Below are 15,429 nucleotides of genomic sequence, written 5' to 3'. Positions count from 1 at the left end.
TACCCCATAAAAAATGGTTATGCGCCATGCCGCCATTTGTATTACCTACCGGACCTGTGTTGCCTCTTGGGTACGGAGTAGTCGATGCACTGCGACTGCAAAAAGCAAAAGTGTCATGGGCCTATTGAAAGCCCGCGTTACACGACACCGGCGCGCGAGGGCCCGAATTAGCTGGCTATGCATGTGGTTTATGGTTCGCTGAATCGGCATTATCGAGATGATTGATATCCCTGTTCATGTTTGCATATTCATCACGTTTCCGTTTCTACAAAGTACATACAAATGCACCTGGGCACCCATCATGTCTTTGCCGAGAATGGGGTCTACGTATTGGGCATTACGGGACCTTGGTTCCTTCCGATCATACTGGTTGTCTGCGATAGAACTCTCATCATTCATCGCCTTGATATCGAGGCCGACTGACATCTCAACCTCAACATGCAGCAATTTTGATTCGATTTGCATTTGTGCGTCTCATGCCATGCAACTACGAGATAACGTACCCAGGATGGACTGGTGTAGATGTAAAGCTCTGTTTATTTTGCCCGCCTGCCTTTCATTGCCATTTCCCCATACAAAAAGGCTCTCCTCGTCCATCAACAACACACAACCACACGCTCTTGACATTGCCAAGCAAGAACCCTTGTAGCTTGCGTGCGGAAATAGTGGAAAACTTGAATAGACAAGACCCCTGTGCCAGTCTCATCCGATTCAAACCAGCGCCTCTTCCGAAATGGCGCACTTTCCACCCATGATCCCAGAGCAAAACCTTGGGACCGAACGTATATGCATGTTCTCACGTCACTACAGCTCAGACAAAAATCGCAGAACCCGTGCAGATGTTGAAAATGCTTCGAACAACAGGGTTCTTGCTCCTGCACAGAGGAGGCCGGACTCTTTTCTTTTTGCATATATTTCCGGTTTACGTACCGAGCACTGCAACGGCCGTTGAACCACGACCGTTGTTGTTCCACTGCAACCAATGGGCGTGGCAAGCAAGAAAGAAAGAAAAAACACCACGGATCGAAGTTTTTTCCTTAGGGACCGGAGGAGGAAAAACCAGCATTGGGATGAGCGTTGCGTTCTCTTTCGTTCGTAATCATTAACCTATGCCATGTACATGTCTCCAACATACGCCCAACATGTCCCGTGGACCAAATGAGAAATGACCCGCGTGAATGAGACCAAAAACAAATCCAAAAAAGAAAAGGGAAAATTCTATTGGAGAACACGGATACTATACTAATGTCGTGCAAGATCAACGCCGCCATGCATACATCATTAGGTCGACCGTCTTGAACGGCAATGAACCTGTATTCTAAACTGCATAACTCCCATTTTATATTCTCGTCTCTTAGTCTAGGACCAGACATCCTCCTGTAATCCATATATCAGCATTGGTCCTTTGAAATAATATATGGAAAATGGGGACAGTGACAAGGACAACATACCTGGTATTGATTTGCTGCTCTCATGTTCTTGACAATCTCCTCGCCTTTGGTTTCCGACACGCCACGTGACTCGGCAATGATTTGGGCCAAAACAGTATTCACTTCACGAGCCATGTGCGCGGCATCACCGCAGACATAAAAGTAAGCCTTTTGTGAGAGGAGCTCGCCGATTTCCTTGGATCGCTCCTTCAGACGGTGTTGGACGTAGACCTTCTTGGAGGATTCTCGTGAGAAAGCGGTAACGATTTCTAGGCTGTCTCCGAGAGCCTTCTTATATTCCTATAACAATTGTGAGTTACCCTTTTTGTTTGAAGAGGAGGTGTTGCATGGATTGTTGTTTCGGGTGAACATACCTCCCATTCAGACTCGTACAAGAAATCCTCGGATCGCTTTCGGCATCCGAAGAATAGAATCGTACGTCCGACAGTGGCTCCGTTCTGAGCTTGCTTGGCACGTTCCTGGATGAAACCACGGAAAGGAGCGACGCCAGTGCCGGGGCCGACCATGATGACAGGCTTGGCGGGGTCCGAAGGTAGTTTGAAGTTGGAGTGGCGAACATGTACGGGCACATGAATTCCGTCAAAGTTGTTGCGGGGACCGTTGAGGGCATAGGTTTTCCCGAAGGGAGATGGGTTGGGGTCGCCATTCTGCTTTTGCTTCAGGGCAAACAGGTAGTTTGTAGCCACACCACGGAATGGATCTTTTCTTCCAGGGATCGCCTGAGACTCGATGATGGCAGTGATGGAAATCTTCTTTGGCTGAACAAGGGAGGACGACGAGATGGAGTAGTATCTAGGCTGCAGCTTGTTCAGGCCTTCAATAAAGGCGGAGAATGGGATTTTGGTCCACTTCTCGCCCTTGCCTACTGTGTCCAGGAGTCGAGCAATGTTGTAGAAATGCGGTCCGGTCTTGCTGTGGAAGTATTCCTTGTCACTTCCGAGTCTGGCCATTTCAGCCTTGACTTCGTCATTGGGAGCAAATGCAGCCAGGGTCGCGACAAACTGTCGCGAAACAGGCGCGCAGATTTCCAAGTGGTATCGGACAATAGCATCGTAGGTGGTCGGGGTTGGGAAAGGAACCTTGGCGGTGGGCTCCAATGCTTTGATGCTGATGACGTTGTTTCTCTTCTCTTTCAAGCCAATAATGTCGAGGAATCGGTCAACCTCATCGCCAGAGTTAGTGGGCCAAATGGCAATGTGGTCACCAGTCTGGTAGGAGAGGTTAGAGCCATTAATATCAACATCCATATGAATGCAGTTTCGGTCCTTGGCGGAGAACAGCTCCCGGGATTCGGCAATTGGTGCAATATACGGGTTGTGGGAGTTAAAGGGGCCCTTGGCAGTACCCTCAAGATGCATCTTATTCGGTTCGCCGAGATATACTTCAGGGGATTCAACGGTTAGGTTCTCACGATCAACAATGCCAAAGGTAGGTTCATAGACAGCCTCGCGCTCCTCGAGGCCCATCTTTTCCGCGAGAGCAGCCCACATGGGATCTTTCCAGGCCAAGAAGTCTTCTTCCATGGTGCCAGCGCCATCGTCGCCCTCGCCGGCTTCGCCGATGCGGCTGGCGCCGAGCTTCTGGAGGGCCTTGTCGACATTGCGAACCATGGAATTATAATGCTCGTAGGTGTTGTTGCCCAGACCAAAAGCGACGTAATTGAGGTTCTGCAGCGCAGGGTCACTACCCTCAGAGAAGCTAACGTCGTCACCAGTGATGAACTCGTAGAACTCGACGGCGTTGTCGGTGGGCTCCCCCTCGCCATAGGTGGCCAGGATGAACATGGCGACCTTGTCGCTAGGCATGGCATCGAGGTTATCGAAATCGTACTCTTCCAAATCAGCTACCATGGTCTCCAGGCCAAAGCGACTTTTGCCCTCCTTGGCGAGACGGGAGGCGTAGTCTTCGGCGGTTCCAGTCTGAGATCCGTAGAAAATGACACAGTTCTTGCCAGTCTCGTCCATCTTCTCGAGAATGTTGCGGGAGCGCCCGGCCTTTGCGCCATTGGCATTGGCAAAAGCATTCGCATAAGGGTCCTTGGTAACGCCCCAAAGAGTGCCCTTTGTGAAGTAGGCAATGGTTCCCAGGAGGATGACGCCGAGGACGACGATGTCGAGAGTGTCGAATTCAGCCATGGTGAGCAAACTAGACGATGCCAGAAGATAGGGATGGATTGAACAATCACACAGCTGGCCGCTGCCACTTGCCAGACGAAAGCCTTCTCGACCGAAGCGACAGACGAGAGGGTTAAGAGACGTAAAAGGCAATGGGAAATGGCAATGTAAAAGAGGCTCGCAGCTTGAGACACATGTGCAAAAGACTAGCGAACGGTTGCCGGCGGGTTTTGGTGAAATTCGGAGGGGTCTGGTCTGATTCAGTGGGTTAGATTCTAGAAGTAGCCGTGGCAGCCGTCTGGTCTGGTCAAGTGGCACGGAGTAAAGCACCAGGAGCAGGAACTTTGAAGCGTCAAGTGGCCGGACGTGGAGCCAACAGGCAACAAGGCCCCCAGGCCCGGCTGAGCCCTGAGCCACTTTCTTCGACCAGAACTTAGACACGCAGAGTTATTCCGAAAAAAATGGAACCTGACCCTGCCAGATCGACCGCTTTGCTCCAATACCGACCAACGAAGCCGACTGTTTGACTGATTGTTTCCCGTTCCCGACGGCGTTGCGAACGGCACATGACTACGTTGAGAATGTAGGCGGCCATGGCCAAGCAGTATAAACCAAAACAGCCCTTCGCAATTCAGAGTATTGTGCTTGCCGCATTGTTCAGACATGCCACTCCACAAGACACTGGTGATGATCAGATGCTAAGCGGATACATCACAGACAGTCCGTCCTCCGTGCCTAATGCCTACTGCTGCTTGTTCCTCCATGCCCTCGCCGACCTCGCCCAACCCGCTGGGACCCATGGCGCATCAGACGCGTATTAAAATCTGGCCACATCATCCACTTCTTAGGTGCCGGTCAGCTTGGCTCAAAAGCCATAAGATCAGCGCTTACTACTACACGCTTCTAGCTTCTTACGGAGTTTGGAGTAGTCCCGCTCTTTTGACCTGGAACCTGCGGGGGCGCCTTTCTCGCCTCGTCTGCAACTCTGGGCTCATCTGACCAGGAGGGAGATAGTTCCCGTGCTCCGTATTCGGGTTCTTCCATCCCTTTGAGCGCCCGAAGGTGCCGCTTTGGTACCGAACAAGGATATTAACTAATTAAAAGTCACAAAACACAAGATATATTAATATATACTAAGATATTATAAAAGTATTAATACTACTAGTTTTTAAGTATACTAAAAGATATATTACTTTTATAGGTGTCTTAACGCATTTTAAAGGTACCAGCTAAGTACTAGCCTGGTATCTGAGACAATGTGGGCCCGGTACCTAATTGGCACCTTCGGGCGCTCAAAGGGATACAAACAGCGCAAAGACCAGCAACCTTGTAGCCTCTGTGGCTGGGCTGACACTACGAGCACAGATACAACACTCGATGATGGCTCAGTACCTCGTGGCTAAGCGACCCTTTGCTTCGGACGCAGTAGAGCAAGAAGTAACTCGGTAGTGCTCTGTCGCAGGAAGACAGTAGTACTAATCGTAAACTGTGGCAAACATCCGACTCGATGGCATTGGCACCGTGTGTCCCTGACGTTGCCATCAAACAACGCGATGCATGTATCCTAGCAATTGGACGCTGTGTCTTCCGCATCACTGAACCGCCTTACTATTGTCCCGACGATTCCGATTGCTAACGCCGAGTGCTCATCCACTTTGTGGCGCACCCAAGGCCTTGCTCGAATGTTTCCTTTCACGCCGTCCCCGAACTTCGAATTGTGCTTGAGCCCGGAACCCGTTTCGGCCTCTCCTCATCACGGCCTCCGGCGGTATGGAGTCCATGGAGAGATTGAGCGCATGTGACTGCGAGGCGGCAACTCCCCCTCCTTTCCTAGGTCGTGTGCATCGCTCAACTTTTTTTGCCTCAAAGCGCTGGCCCTCCATCCAAACGCTTACACAGTATCAAGCAAAGGTGGAAGCTAGAGTGCCTGAGCCACGGCTAACTCCACCTCCACACGGAGATTCGCTCCTCTTGTGGGAGCATGAAGTTGCGTCTGGCGGAATTGGGGTTCTGGTTCCGAAAGCCGCGGAGCGTGGGACCACGGTAAAGATTTCCGGCAATTATGTCATTGAGTTTTATCGCAACACGGAAAGTTTCTCTTGATCCTGAGTGTTTACAGTTGTATATCTTGTGTATCCTTCAACTTTGCCGTGTCCCATCATGGCTGTCCATCGGGATGACAGCTCTCCGCATGACACAACACCAGACACTTCACAAATCCTCCTGCGCCCCCCAAAGTCTATGCAAGCGGGCTGTCGCGTGGCCCCCAGCCCTGAACCCCCAGTGCAGATCCGAGACCTTCAACGCCATTGCCCAAGCGTCAAAGGCTAGAATTCAAAGTCCTGACGTAGTACATGGATGGAGTATTCTTCCGTGGGTATGGGGAGTAAAGTCTTCACGTGTCTTACCGCATCCTGTAAGTGACGGTGGGAGTTGATATGCAGGTAGCAGGCACGGATACTCAAGTATGGCAATGGCATCAAGCTTTCACATCCACATATGTCCTCTAACGGTAAAGGACAGGGGAGTAAATCCTAGTATTGTCAAGGGCGTAGCTAAGTTGGCGGATGCTGCAGGCATTCTTCTCTGTTTACGGGGAGGCTGTACACGGAGTTTCGTACAAGCTCCGAACGTGTTTGTTTCTTTCTTTCTCTGTTTCTTCATCTCCCTCTTTTTTGCTTCGAATTCGTAAGCCACAGCCTGCCGTTCTCGAAACATTTACATCAGCTACAAGACCTAGGTATTGGTCAGCGCTAAAATCTGTCCAAAGTCAAAGCCATCGAGTGCCATTCACACATCAGTTACCTTGCTTTCATATAAGCTCAGCATAGTCCAAGAAAGGCGGAGATACCTGCAAGCCACCGATGCAAGCCCATCCTAAGCATGTACCAGCTACACACTCTGATTGATGCTTGAGGGTATTCGGCCTACCGGACAAGTGCTGGGTGATGGACAAGTACCTGGCCCCCAGCATTCGTCGCAACACTACCTAGGTACCTACCTACCTAGGTAGATATTTAACGTAGGTACATGTATTTTTACAAGAGATCTAGATGGTGGTCCTGTCCGAGGCCATAATCTGCGTCCCTCGGAGTAACCACGGAGAACACTTGGCGACCTGGCCCATCAAGGCCAGCTGCTGGTAGAATGACTAAGCGTAGCCCCCTACCGTCGGTCACTGACATCGGGCTTGTTGGCGGGCAATATCAGCACCAAGCACCAGACCACATGCAGCCAACAATTGACCGTTGAAGGGAGAAAGAGGGGGGCCTGAGAGTTCTCTGATATTGACTCCATCCTCTACTATGGAGTCAACATTATCTAGAACGGGTATCGAGCCAACTTTGGAGGGAGCATCTGGACCAGCACAATTTTGATGTTTAGAAGCATTGACACTTTAGAACTCCTCAAGCTGACGCAACATCCGACCTAAGCAACCTCAGCACCGCACACCCACGGGCAACTGTGCGTAACGTGCAGCTCGACTGGAGCTTGTCCCATCTTCGTACGTGGACCGTGTCGTACAGCATATGTGCACACCCGCAGCCACCGGCATCTTTTTTTGGCCGTCAATGCGCGAGTTGCGCTCAACCACGTTTACGGACACAATTGGGCTGGTGTAGCCTGGTTTCCTCGCACGAACTCTTCCTTGTTGGACACCGAATGTCCTCTTGACTGCCATGCCCTTTTAGCCACGCATGCCCAGCGCTAGACCATTGGGAATTGGGCCGTGGTCCGATTCGAGATGGGTGAGTCGTCCATCATCGTCGTTTCGGGGCCTTCTCCATCATTCATCACTCATCATCCTGCAATACGAGGCTATCGCGGAATTCAAGGCCTGCTGCCGTGTGCCGCTGTGATCCAACATGGAACAAATGCATTCGTCGTCATGGTGTTCGTCGATTAGCTGCTACACTTTCGCCGTGTCGTCCCGTTGTCTCACGAGTGCAAGAGACAAGGGTTACACGCTAACATGAATTGCTCTCTAGCCCCGTCGCAAGCTCTCCCCGACAATCCACAGGACCAGTTGAAACAATCAGCACGCCCTGGCGCGAGATTCGACGACGAAACCGATCATGGTCCAGTTTGGGACCAGACGATACGACCAACCACCTTCACAACCCCATCGCGACACCAACCCCACTCCCGCGAGTCCTCTGGTGATAAGACGATACACTCGCCATCTGCTGTGGCTTCCCCTCGAGGACATACCCAGCGACAAGGCCTTGGCGTAGCTATTGAACGGACCATAGATCATAGCAAGACCGCCGTCTACGGACACCATCGACAGACCTCTATCGTCCATGGCTTTCAACACTCGAGAAATGGGAGTCACTCAAGCATGTCTACCAGCCCGTTGAGTCCCCAAATGATAGCCGCTGCTGGAGTGGCACTGGATAGATTGGACATGCAGTCAGTCACTACGCGGCTCGAGGCCAACATGCTGCCCCCCCGGCCAGGAACTTCTCTCGCCGGTCCAACCCTCAGCCCCATTGGAGGCATTCCAATGGAAAGATCTGCCTCGGCTGCCGATATATCTCCCCCTGCATCAGCTCAAAGGAAACCAGAGCGAATGCAGAGCAAGTCGAGGCGCGACCACCCGGCACACCAATCCCACTCTCGAACACACAGGGACGACCAGAAGGCTGTGGGAGATTACGCACTGCATGTTCTATTTACATCAGTAAGCGCTAGCTTCTGCTATGTTCTTGGTCATTGTGAAAGTGTTAACATCAATATAGTTTATTACACAAGCAGAAGAGAAGCTTACGGAATGCATCACGGTCCCCTTTGATCCCGAACCGAACATCGACCGTATCTGCGGGCCTGGTGTCGACCCTGCCTTTGATCAGTTGATTGTGGCTTTGGGGCACATTGCCAGTCCAAAACCCAAAGCCCTGATTGACTTGATGATGCTCTGGAGGAAGAGCAAAAGTGATGCCGCAAACGAGGCTCGAATTCAGCTCCAGCAACTGCGTGGCAGCCAACCCGGAGGTCTGCTGCTTCGCAGGAACACAGAGCCATTACAACCCGGCCCGGGTGCGGGTGCAGCAGATCCTACAAGTCCCATGAATGTAACATTATCTGGAAAGCAGGAGCTTGTTTCCCAACAGGAGCGTCGATCGACGGTATCAATTTATATTCTGTGCCGTGTGCTACTGGAGGTTATTTGCCAGAGCAATCTGGCTTCCATCACCACGGAAATGGAAGACAAGTTGGAGAGCATTATCTTTGGGCAGCTCAAGATTGCAGATCCTGAGCAACTCATGCTTTCGCCTTTAAAGTTGGCCAATTGGAACTTGTTTGCGCAACTTCTGGGATACATGAGTGGGATCAATTTTCCCGGAGTTTCGCGGAGGTTTATCGACGACCTCGACGCCTCGTTGCAAGAGAGATTATTAAAAAGCCCAACTTCATCAACGGGCCGGGATTTTGAGGGAAAGATGGAACTAGTCTTGGGTGGCATGAAGCATCTGAATATCAAAATCTCCCCAGAATCCGCTTGGGAAAAATCATGCGAGTTTCTGGTTTCACTCGGCCGTCTGTTTGCCAAATCCCACGGGCAGAGGGTGAAGGCAGCGTTTTGCCAGGTAATCGACATGTTGCTGTTGCCCATTGCCGCAAAGGCCAGCAACAGCCATCTAATGCATCCGAAATGGGCCGAGGTGGTATCGGCTATTAGCTTTCGGCTTGCTCAGCTGTTTGCGAAGCCGCGTCACTGGGCTGTTGCATTTCCTTTGACTGCGACTTTACTTTGCGTATCATCACCCGACAACTTTGGCTCCGGGTGGCTACAACTGGTCCTTTCCCTGCAGACTAAAATTAAAGATCGATTTACCAAACCTCTCTGTTTGCAGGTCATCTCCAGGCTGGTTTGGACGTACTTGTACCGGACTAATGACAACTTTCAGACTACTGTGCGAAAGCTTGACGATGTTATACGACTGGTTGTACCACCGTCAAAGCGCAGCATAGTCTCTTCAGATACTGCAGTTGTTGAACCCTTGATCCAAATAATCAGAATTATTGGCTTCAAATATCCCGAGTACTGCTTCAGGACTGTGGTGTTTCCCCTCATTAATGCCGAGCTTTTTACAACCAACAAAGAGCTGCGAGTTGACCAGTTGGATCCTGACCGGATTGTCGTTGGCATACGGGCATTCCTATGCATCATGTCCGACCTTGAAAAAGGCGAACAAGGTCGGCCCCCTTTCCCACAATTCTACGGTGTTCCAAATTCGGCCGACAGATTACCTACATCACCAGTTCTATCGTTCCCGTCGAAAGGCCCCCTATCGACTCCCAGCTCAGGTTCAAAGGAGGAGATTATATCTAGACCGGTGTTGACTCATGTCCTAAGCGATGGAGTCAGAGAGTATTACCTTCAGTTTTGTCAGATCCTCGGTAAAATCACCATCGTTTGCGACAACACCTTCGGGGGGCAAGCAGCGTTGGACGAGAAATTTAACAGTCCCGGGCCAAAAACCCCTATTTCGGAATCTTTTACGTTCTCTCGACGAGACGAGCCACCCAATGCGTCAGACCAGAAACAAGCATTCTATGAGCTGCTGCATGTCGCTGTTCAAGCACTTCCAAGGTGTCTATCTGTTGACATTCCTTTCAACTCGTTGATTAATTTGCTCTGCACAGGAACCGCTCATGTCCAGTCCAACATTGCCGAGTCATCGGCGAACTCACTAAAGGCCATTGCCAGACAATCTCATGCACAACAAGTGACCATGGGGTTTGCCCGTTTCATCTTCAATTTTGATGACCGTTATGCTACAATGTCTGATGGTGGCATGCTCGGGCCTGGACACATTGAAAGCACTTTACGACTCTACGTTGAACTGCTCCAGATCTGGATAGAAGAAATCCGACACAAGTCACGAGAAGCAGCCTCAGACCAACCAGATTCAAATGCGTCGGAGAAAAGGGCCATGAAGCTTGACTTGTCGAGCATATGGGCAGAGGTTGATCAGGCCGAAGCACATGGCTTGTTCTTCCTGTGTTCACAGTCTCGCCGGGTTCGGCACTTCGCAGTCACTGTGCTGCGCTTAATTACCGAGTTCGATAAGGCATTGGGCAAAGATGCCTCTGAAGAGAAGGAGACGCTACGATTAATCAATATCTTGGAAAACGATTCCAACCAAGTTATGAATTTTAATGATGAGCACCTTTCTGTTGCCGAGCGTAGCAGACTGCAGAGAGGACTGCAAAACGCCAACAGCAAAGGCGCGGTGGTGGAGTTATGTACGAGCGACGTTTCCTACGATGCAACTCTTTGGTTCAAAATCTTCCCCAATCTTATCCGAATTTCGTTCGACAAATGCCCCTTCGCAGTAACCATCTGTCGAGACCTGATCTGTAATCGAATACTGCAGATGTACAAGCCGATTGTTTACTTGTCAGAGCCAACTAGGGGATTGTACTACGGCCCCGACGCGGTGGGCCGAATGGGCAACCGATCTCCTGCAGCACAGCCCGAGGTTATGATTGAGCAATGGAAGCTGTATTTGATATTTGCCTGCACAACGTTGGCGGACCCAGGAAGCCTGCCCACGGGCCAGACACCCCCCGACGGCCAGCATGCACGCAAAACGTCGAAACCCTCATCCGCCGATAGGATTGTCACTGCTCGAACTTTGTTCAAGTATTTAATTCCGCTCTTGTCCGTTTCGTCAGCCTCTGTCCGTGATGCAGTCGTGGTTGCCATGGGCTCAATCAATATTCACATCTACCGGACGCTATTGGAAGAGCTGCAAGGCCAAGTCTCTCGCTGCAATGATGAGGCTAGAGCAAGGATTCATCAACGAACAAATAGCAGTCCTCGCCGCAACCGAAAAATGGACTTGTTGCGGACCGAAATCACTCACGTTTTCAAATTGACGTCGCACTTCTTGAAGGACCCTCAGGTCTACCAATCCGAATTCTTCCTGAACAATTTGACTTTGTATGCAAAAGACCTGAAATTGTTTCTCATGGATGGTGATCTTCAATCGGATGATGAGTTCCACAAACTGAGACGTCATTACTGCGGTCTCATGGAAGCTCTGTTCGAGGGCATTAACAAAACCAATGACCCCTCCCGCTGGATGACTTTCGAATCCAGGAAGTCAGCATTCTCGCTGATGGAATATTGGTGCGGCTTCTCTCCCAATCAAGGTCAGACACAAGTCGATACAAGGGGACAGCCCCTGATCAACCAACAGTCGCTAGGTGAACGAGGGGCCGTTTCAGCTGCCATGGAGATCGAAAAGAGAAATCTTCGTACCGCTGCTCTGAGCGCCATGGCAGCGCTTTGTGGTGGCCCGATAAGCATCACGACCGAGAGTGGCGTTACATTGCAGTTCGACATGCGTCGCATGCTGGCTTGGATAGAGGCGATTTTCAATTCTGGGAGCGACAGAATGAACGTCACAGGTCAGCGCGCCTTGAGAAATCTCGTCATTCATAACCAAGAATACCCTTACCTTCTGGAACATTGCATTACCCGCTGTTACGTGACCGACGTGCCAAAGGTACTGGAGAGCTATTTTTCAGTCACCATTGAAGTGCTGCAGCAGCAAAACAACTACCCTTGCGCTTTCTATAAGCTTCTTGGTCTTTGCCTGTTTACTCTCGGAAATGACCGGAGCGAGATACGGTCCAAGTCGTCAACAGTCCTCCGATCACTCGAGGCACGTCAGCAACGGAACTCCAAGATCCAAGACTTTGACATCAGCATTTCCGATAAGACACAGGCTGTCTACAAATTGGCACAGTTCGAAATATCTAAACGGCTCTCTAAACAATATACAGAACTCGCGTTCCACGTGTTTTCAGAGTTTACCTATTATTTCAAAGATCTTCAACCTGTTGCACAAAGAAATGTCATTGCGGTGATCTTGCCATGGATACAGACAATGGAACTGAAACTTGATCCCAATGGCGGTCCTACTGCTCAATCCTATGTCCTTCTAGCAAACCTCCTAGAGCTCACTATCAAGTCAGGCGGAGCCTTGCACAATGAAGTTCAAGCCCTGTGGCAGGCCCTTGCCACTGGGCCACACCCAGGAAATGTGCGTCTAATCTTGGACTTTATCATGCATCTCTGCCTAGAACGACGAGAACAGAATTTTGTGGAATATGTGAAACAGATTGTGGTGTTCTTATCGACAACAAATAGCACACCGGGAATCAAAGTGGTCGAATTCTTGTTGATGCAGATCAATCCCAAGGCCATGGTACCAAACGAGAAGCGGGAATCAATACCGCCACCTCCTGATATCAACGGCTTCCCCTACTGCGCGGATCTCAATGAAGCATTGCCAGTCGGGACAAAACAAGCCGGGTTCTCTCTCGGCCAACTGTCGCTTATCCTACTGGTCGACTTGATGGTATCTCCGGTTCATCTCACGGCTGAGAATGTTCCCCTTCTTCTCCAAGTAGTTACTGTACTGTGGGATCACTATACCCCTCTTGTGCAAGAGCAGGCCAGAGAGATGTTGGTTCATCTGATTCATGAACTTGTCATTTCGCGTTTGGACGATGTCTCGGTTGATGTCGCGAAGGAGTTCATCGAGGACCTGGTTGACGCAATTCGTCGACATGACCGTACTGTTGTTTGGGGATATGAGGATAGCAACGGGAAGGTGGATGATCAGGGCAATAAGGTCCCTCCGAGTATGGAATACCTCACCTCGCAAGTAGTCGAAACGTTTCAGGTCACCTTCCCGGCAATCAAGGAGCAATGGGGCCGGCTGTCGCTCACATGGGCCACGTCTTGTCCTGTGAGACACTTGGCCTGTCGGTCTTTCCAGATCTTTCGATGCGTTTTGACATCTATCGACCAGTATATGCTTGGTGATATGCTTGCTCGGCTGTCGAATACTATTGCGGATGAAGACCCCGAGATTCAGTCATTCTCCATGGAGATATTGACCACGCTGAAAACACTACTGGTGAAGCTGGATTCCGAAAAGCTTTTGACATTCCCGCAGCTGTTCTGGACGACGTGCGCTTGCTTAGAATCTATCAATGAACGGGAATTCCTCGAAGCCGTTGAAATGTTAAACGAGCTTGTTAGCAAGCTTGACTTTAGGTTGCCAAATGTGCGAAGGATCATTGCGGACGGCCAACCAGAACGTTGGGACGGTCAGTTTGACGGCATCCAGCCCTTGCTGTACAATGGTCTCCGCTCTTCTTTGTGCTGGCAACCGACTCTGGATACGATTGATAAACTTGTCAAACTTCCTGCGGACCCTCTGATTGGAGATGATAGCCGACTGTTCTTCGCCTTGCTGGCGAACTTCCCTCGCTTCTTGAACGAGCTGGAAAACGCATCGCCAACAGAAAAGACTATGAAGACAGCGAAGCTACTTCGAGTTGAGGCTGATAGGCTGGGTCTTGAATCCATTGCACAAGCCCTCGACGACTATACTTCTGGGAGACAATTGGACAGTGGGGAGTACCTGACTCAACTTTTTATAGCCTTGAGAGAGCATTTCTTACCACAGCAAGATTTCAAGATGATCACATTCTTGATCGGACTACTGACAAACTCGCTATCCTGGGTCAAAGTGCAAACTATGCGGATACTGTGTGTTGCCATCCCAGAAATTGACATGCGCAATCCAGAATTTGCGGGCCATGGCTCCGATCTCATCTCTCCCCTGTTGCGACTTCTTCAAACGGAATATTGCGTGGGTGCATTAAAGGTGTTGGACAGTATCATGGCCATGTCGGGCAGTCACATGGATAAGCACTATCTAAGAATGATTATGACTCGGTCTACCTCAAAAGCTGTTCGCAAAGAATACGAGCGCACCCCAAGTCTGTTTGGTATCCCCGAATGTTCCGGCTGGGCAATCCCGGTGCCCGCGAGTAAGACAGACGCGACCCGGGCGAATATCCATGCTGCCTTTTACATGTGTCAAAGCACAGAGGGCTCGTCGACTGAGGCCACCCCAACTGCGGAAGTCGAGTTTCACGAGGACGACTTTCCATACGGCTATTTCGACTCTATGGAGAGAACAGAGACGATGCTCTCGGACGACGGCCGCGCTGAGGTTCCTGTGGGAGATTTGGTCACCAAGTTGGATAGCCTGGATGACTTCTTCGACGAGCCTTCAAGCCCCACCACAGACGAGGATGGAAGGTCATCTCGCACCGTCACCGAGTTTTCGCCGGAATCTTTTGAATCTGGTACTGAGCTTTACGATGAGCAAATCTTGCCCATTCTTCACGAGGCATCAAACACGACGGCTTTTCAAAACGGATTCATCGATCGTCCCTTGGGTATTTCCAGAGATTTAGCAACGAACACGATGAACCCCGGCGCATTTACCGCGGGAATGTCACCAAGACCAGCACTTCATTCTAGGTCCATAACGTCGCCGTCTGCTCCAGCGTCATACCAATCACACATGACTGGCGAAGTTGGATCTGATGACGAGTACTTCTCTGCGGGGTTTTCAGACGCCGATGACGAGAGACCGGATGCAAGAAGCCGTATCAAATCTCCTAAACCCGGCCCTCGGCCTACGATGAGACGAGTCGACAACAGATCTCGCGACGAAACCCTACGCGAACCCACGCTTCCACAGGTCACGCCAAGGATGCCAAACAAGGCATTTCAAGCAAATATAGCAAGCCCGGGAGATAATCTTTGAGGTTGGCAACAGAGAAGATTTAAAATGTATATTGAATGTTATGATATAAATCTACGCAGGGAGTATTGAAGAGAAAATGATTGCAGTTACAAGTTGGGACATTTGGTGGGACTTGCTACGATTGTAATACTTACGACAAACAAAAGCTGCAGTTGGATAGACACTCCACAATAAAAGATGGACAAGGGCGTTGGATCAGTGCCTCTGCCC

General features: G+C 50.4%; 2 protein-coding genes across 2 annotated transcripts; one reads left to right on the top strand and one right to left on the bottom strand.

Moving 5' to 3' along the window:
• Nucleotides 1–1,359: 1,359 nt before the first annotated feature.
• On the bottom strand, nt 1,360–3,586 carry cprA_0 (NADPH--cytochrome P450 reductase; the record flags this gene model as incomplete). Its single annotated transcript, XM_014692849.1, has 3 exons — nt 1,360–1,377; nt 1,452–1,730; nt 1,805–3,586. 3 exons carry the CDS (start codon nt 3,584–3,586, stop codon nt 1,360–1,362), a joined length of 2,079 nt encoding a protein of 692 aa, XP_014548335.1.
• Nucleotides 3,587–7,431: 3,845 nt separating this feature from the next.
• On the top strand, nt 7,432–15,219 carry TAO3 (Cell morphogenesis protein PAG1; the record flags this gene model as incomplete). Its single annotated transcript, XM_014692850.2, has 3 exons — nt 7,432–7,459; nt 7,555–8,249; nt 8,308–15,219. 3 exons carry the CDS (start codon nt 7,432–7,434, stop codon nt 15,217–15,219), a joined length of 7,635 nt encoding a protein of 2,544 aa, XP_014548336.2.
• Nucleotides 15,220–15,429: the final 210 nt, after the last annotated feature.

The sequence above is a fragment of the Metarhizium brunneum genome, chromosome 1 (assembly GCF_013426205.1).
Source record: "Metarhizium brunneum chromosome 1, complete sequence".
In the NCBI taxonomy this organism is placed as follows: domain Eukaryota; kingdom Fungi; phylum Ascomycota; class Sordariomycetes; order Hypocreales; family Clavicipitaceae; genus Metarhizium; species Metarhizium brunneum.
This window is presented reverse-complemented; position numbering and strand designations above follow the sequence as displayed.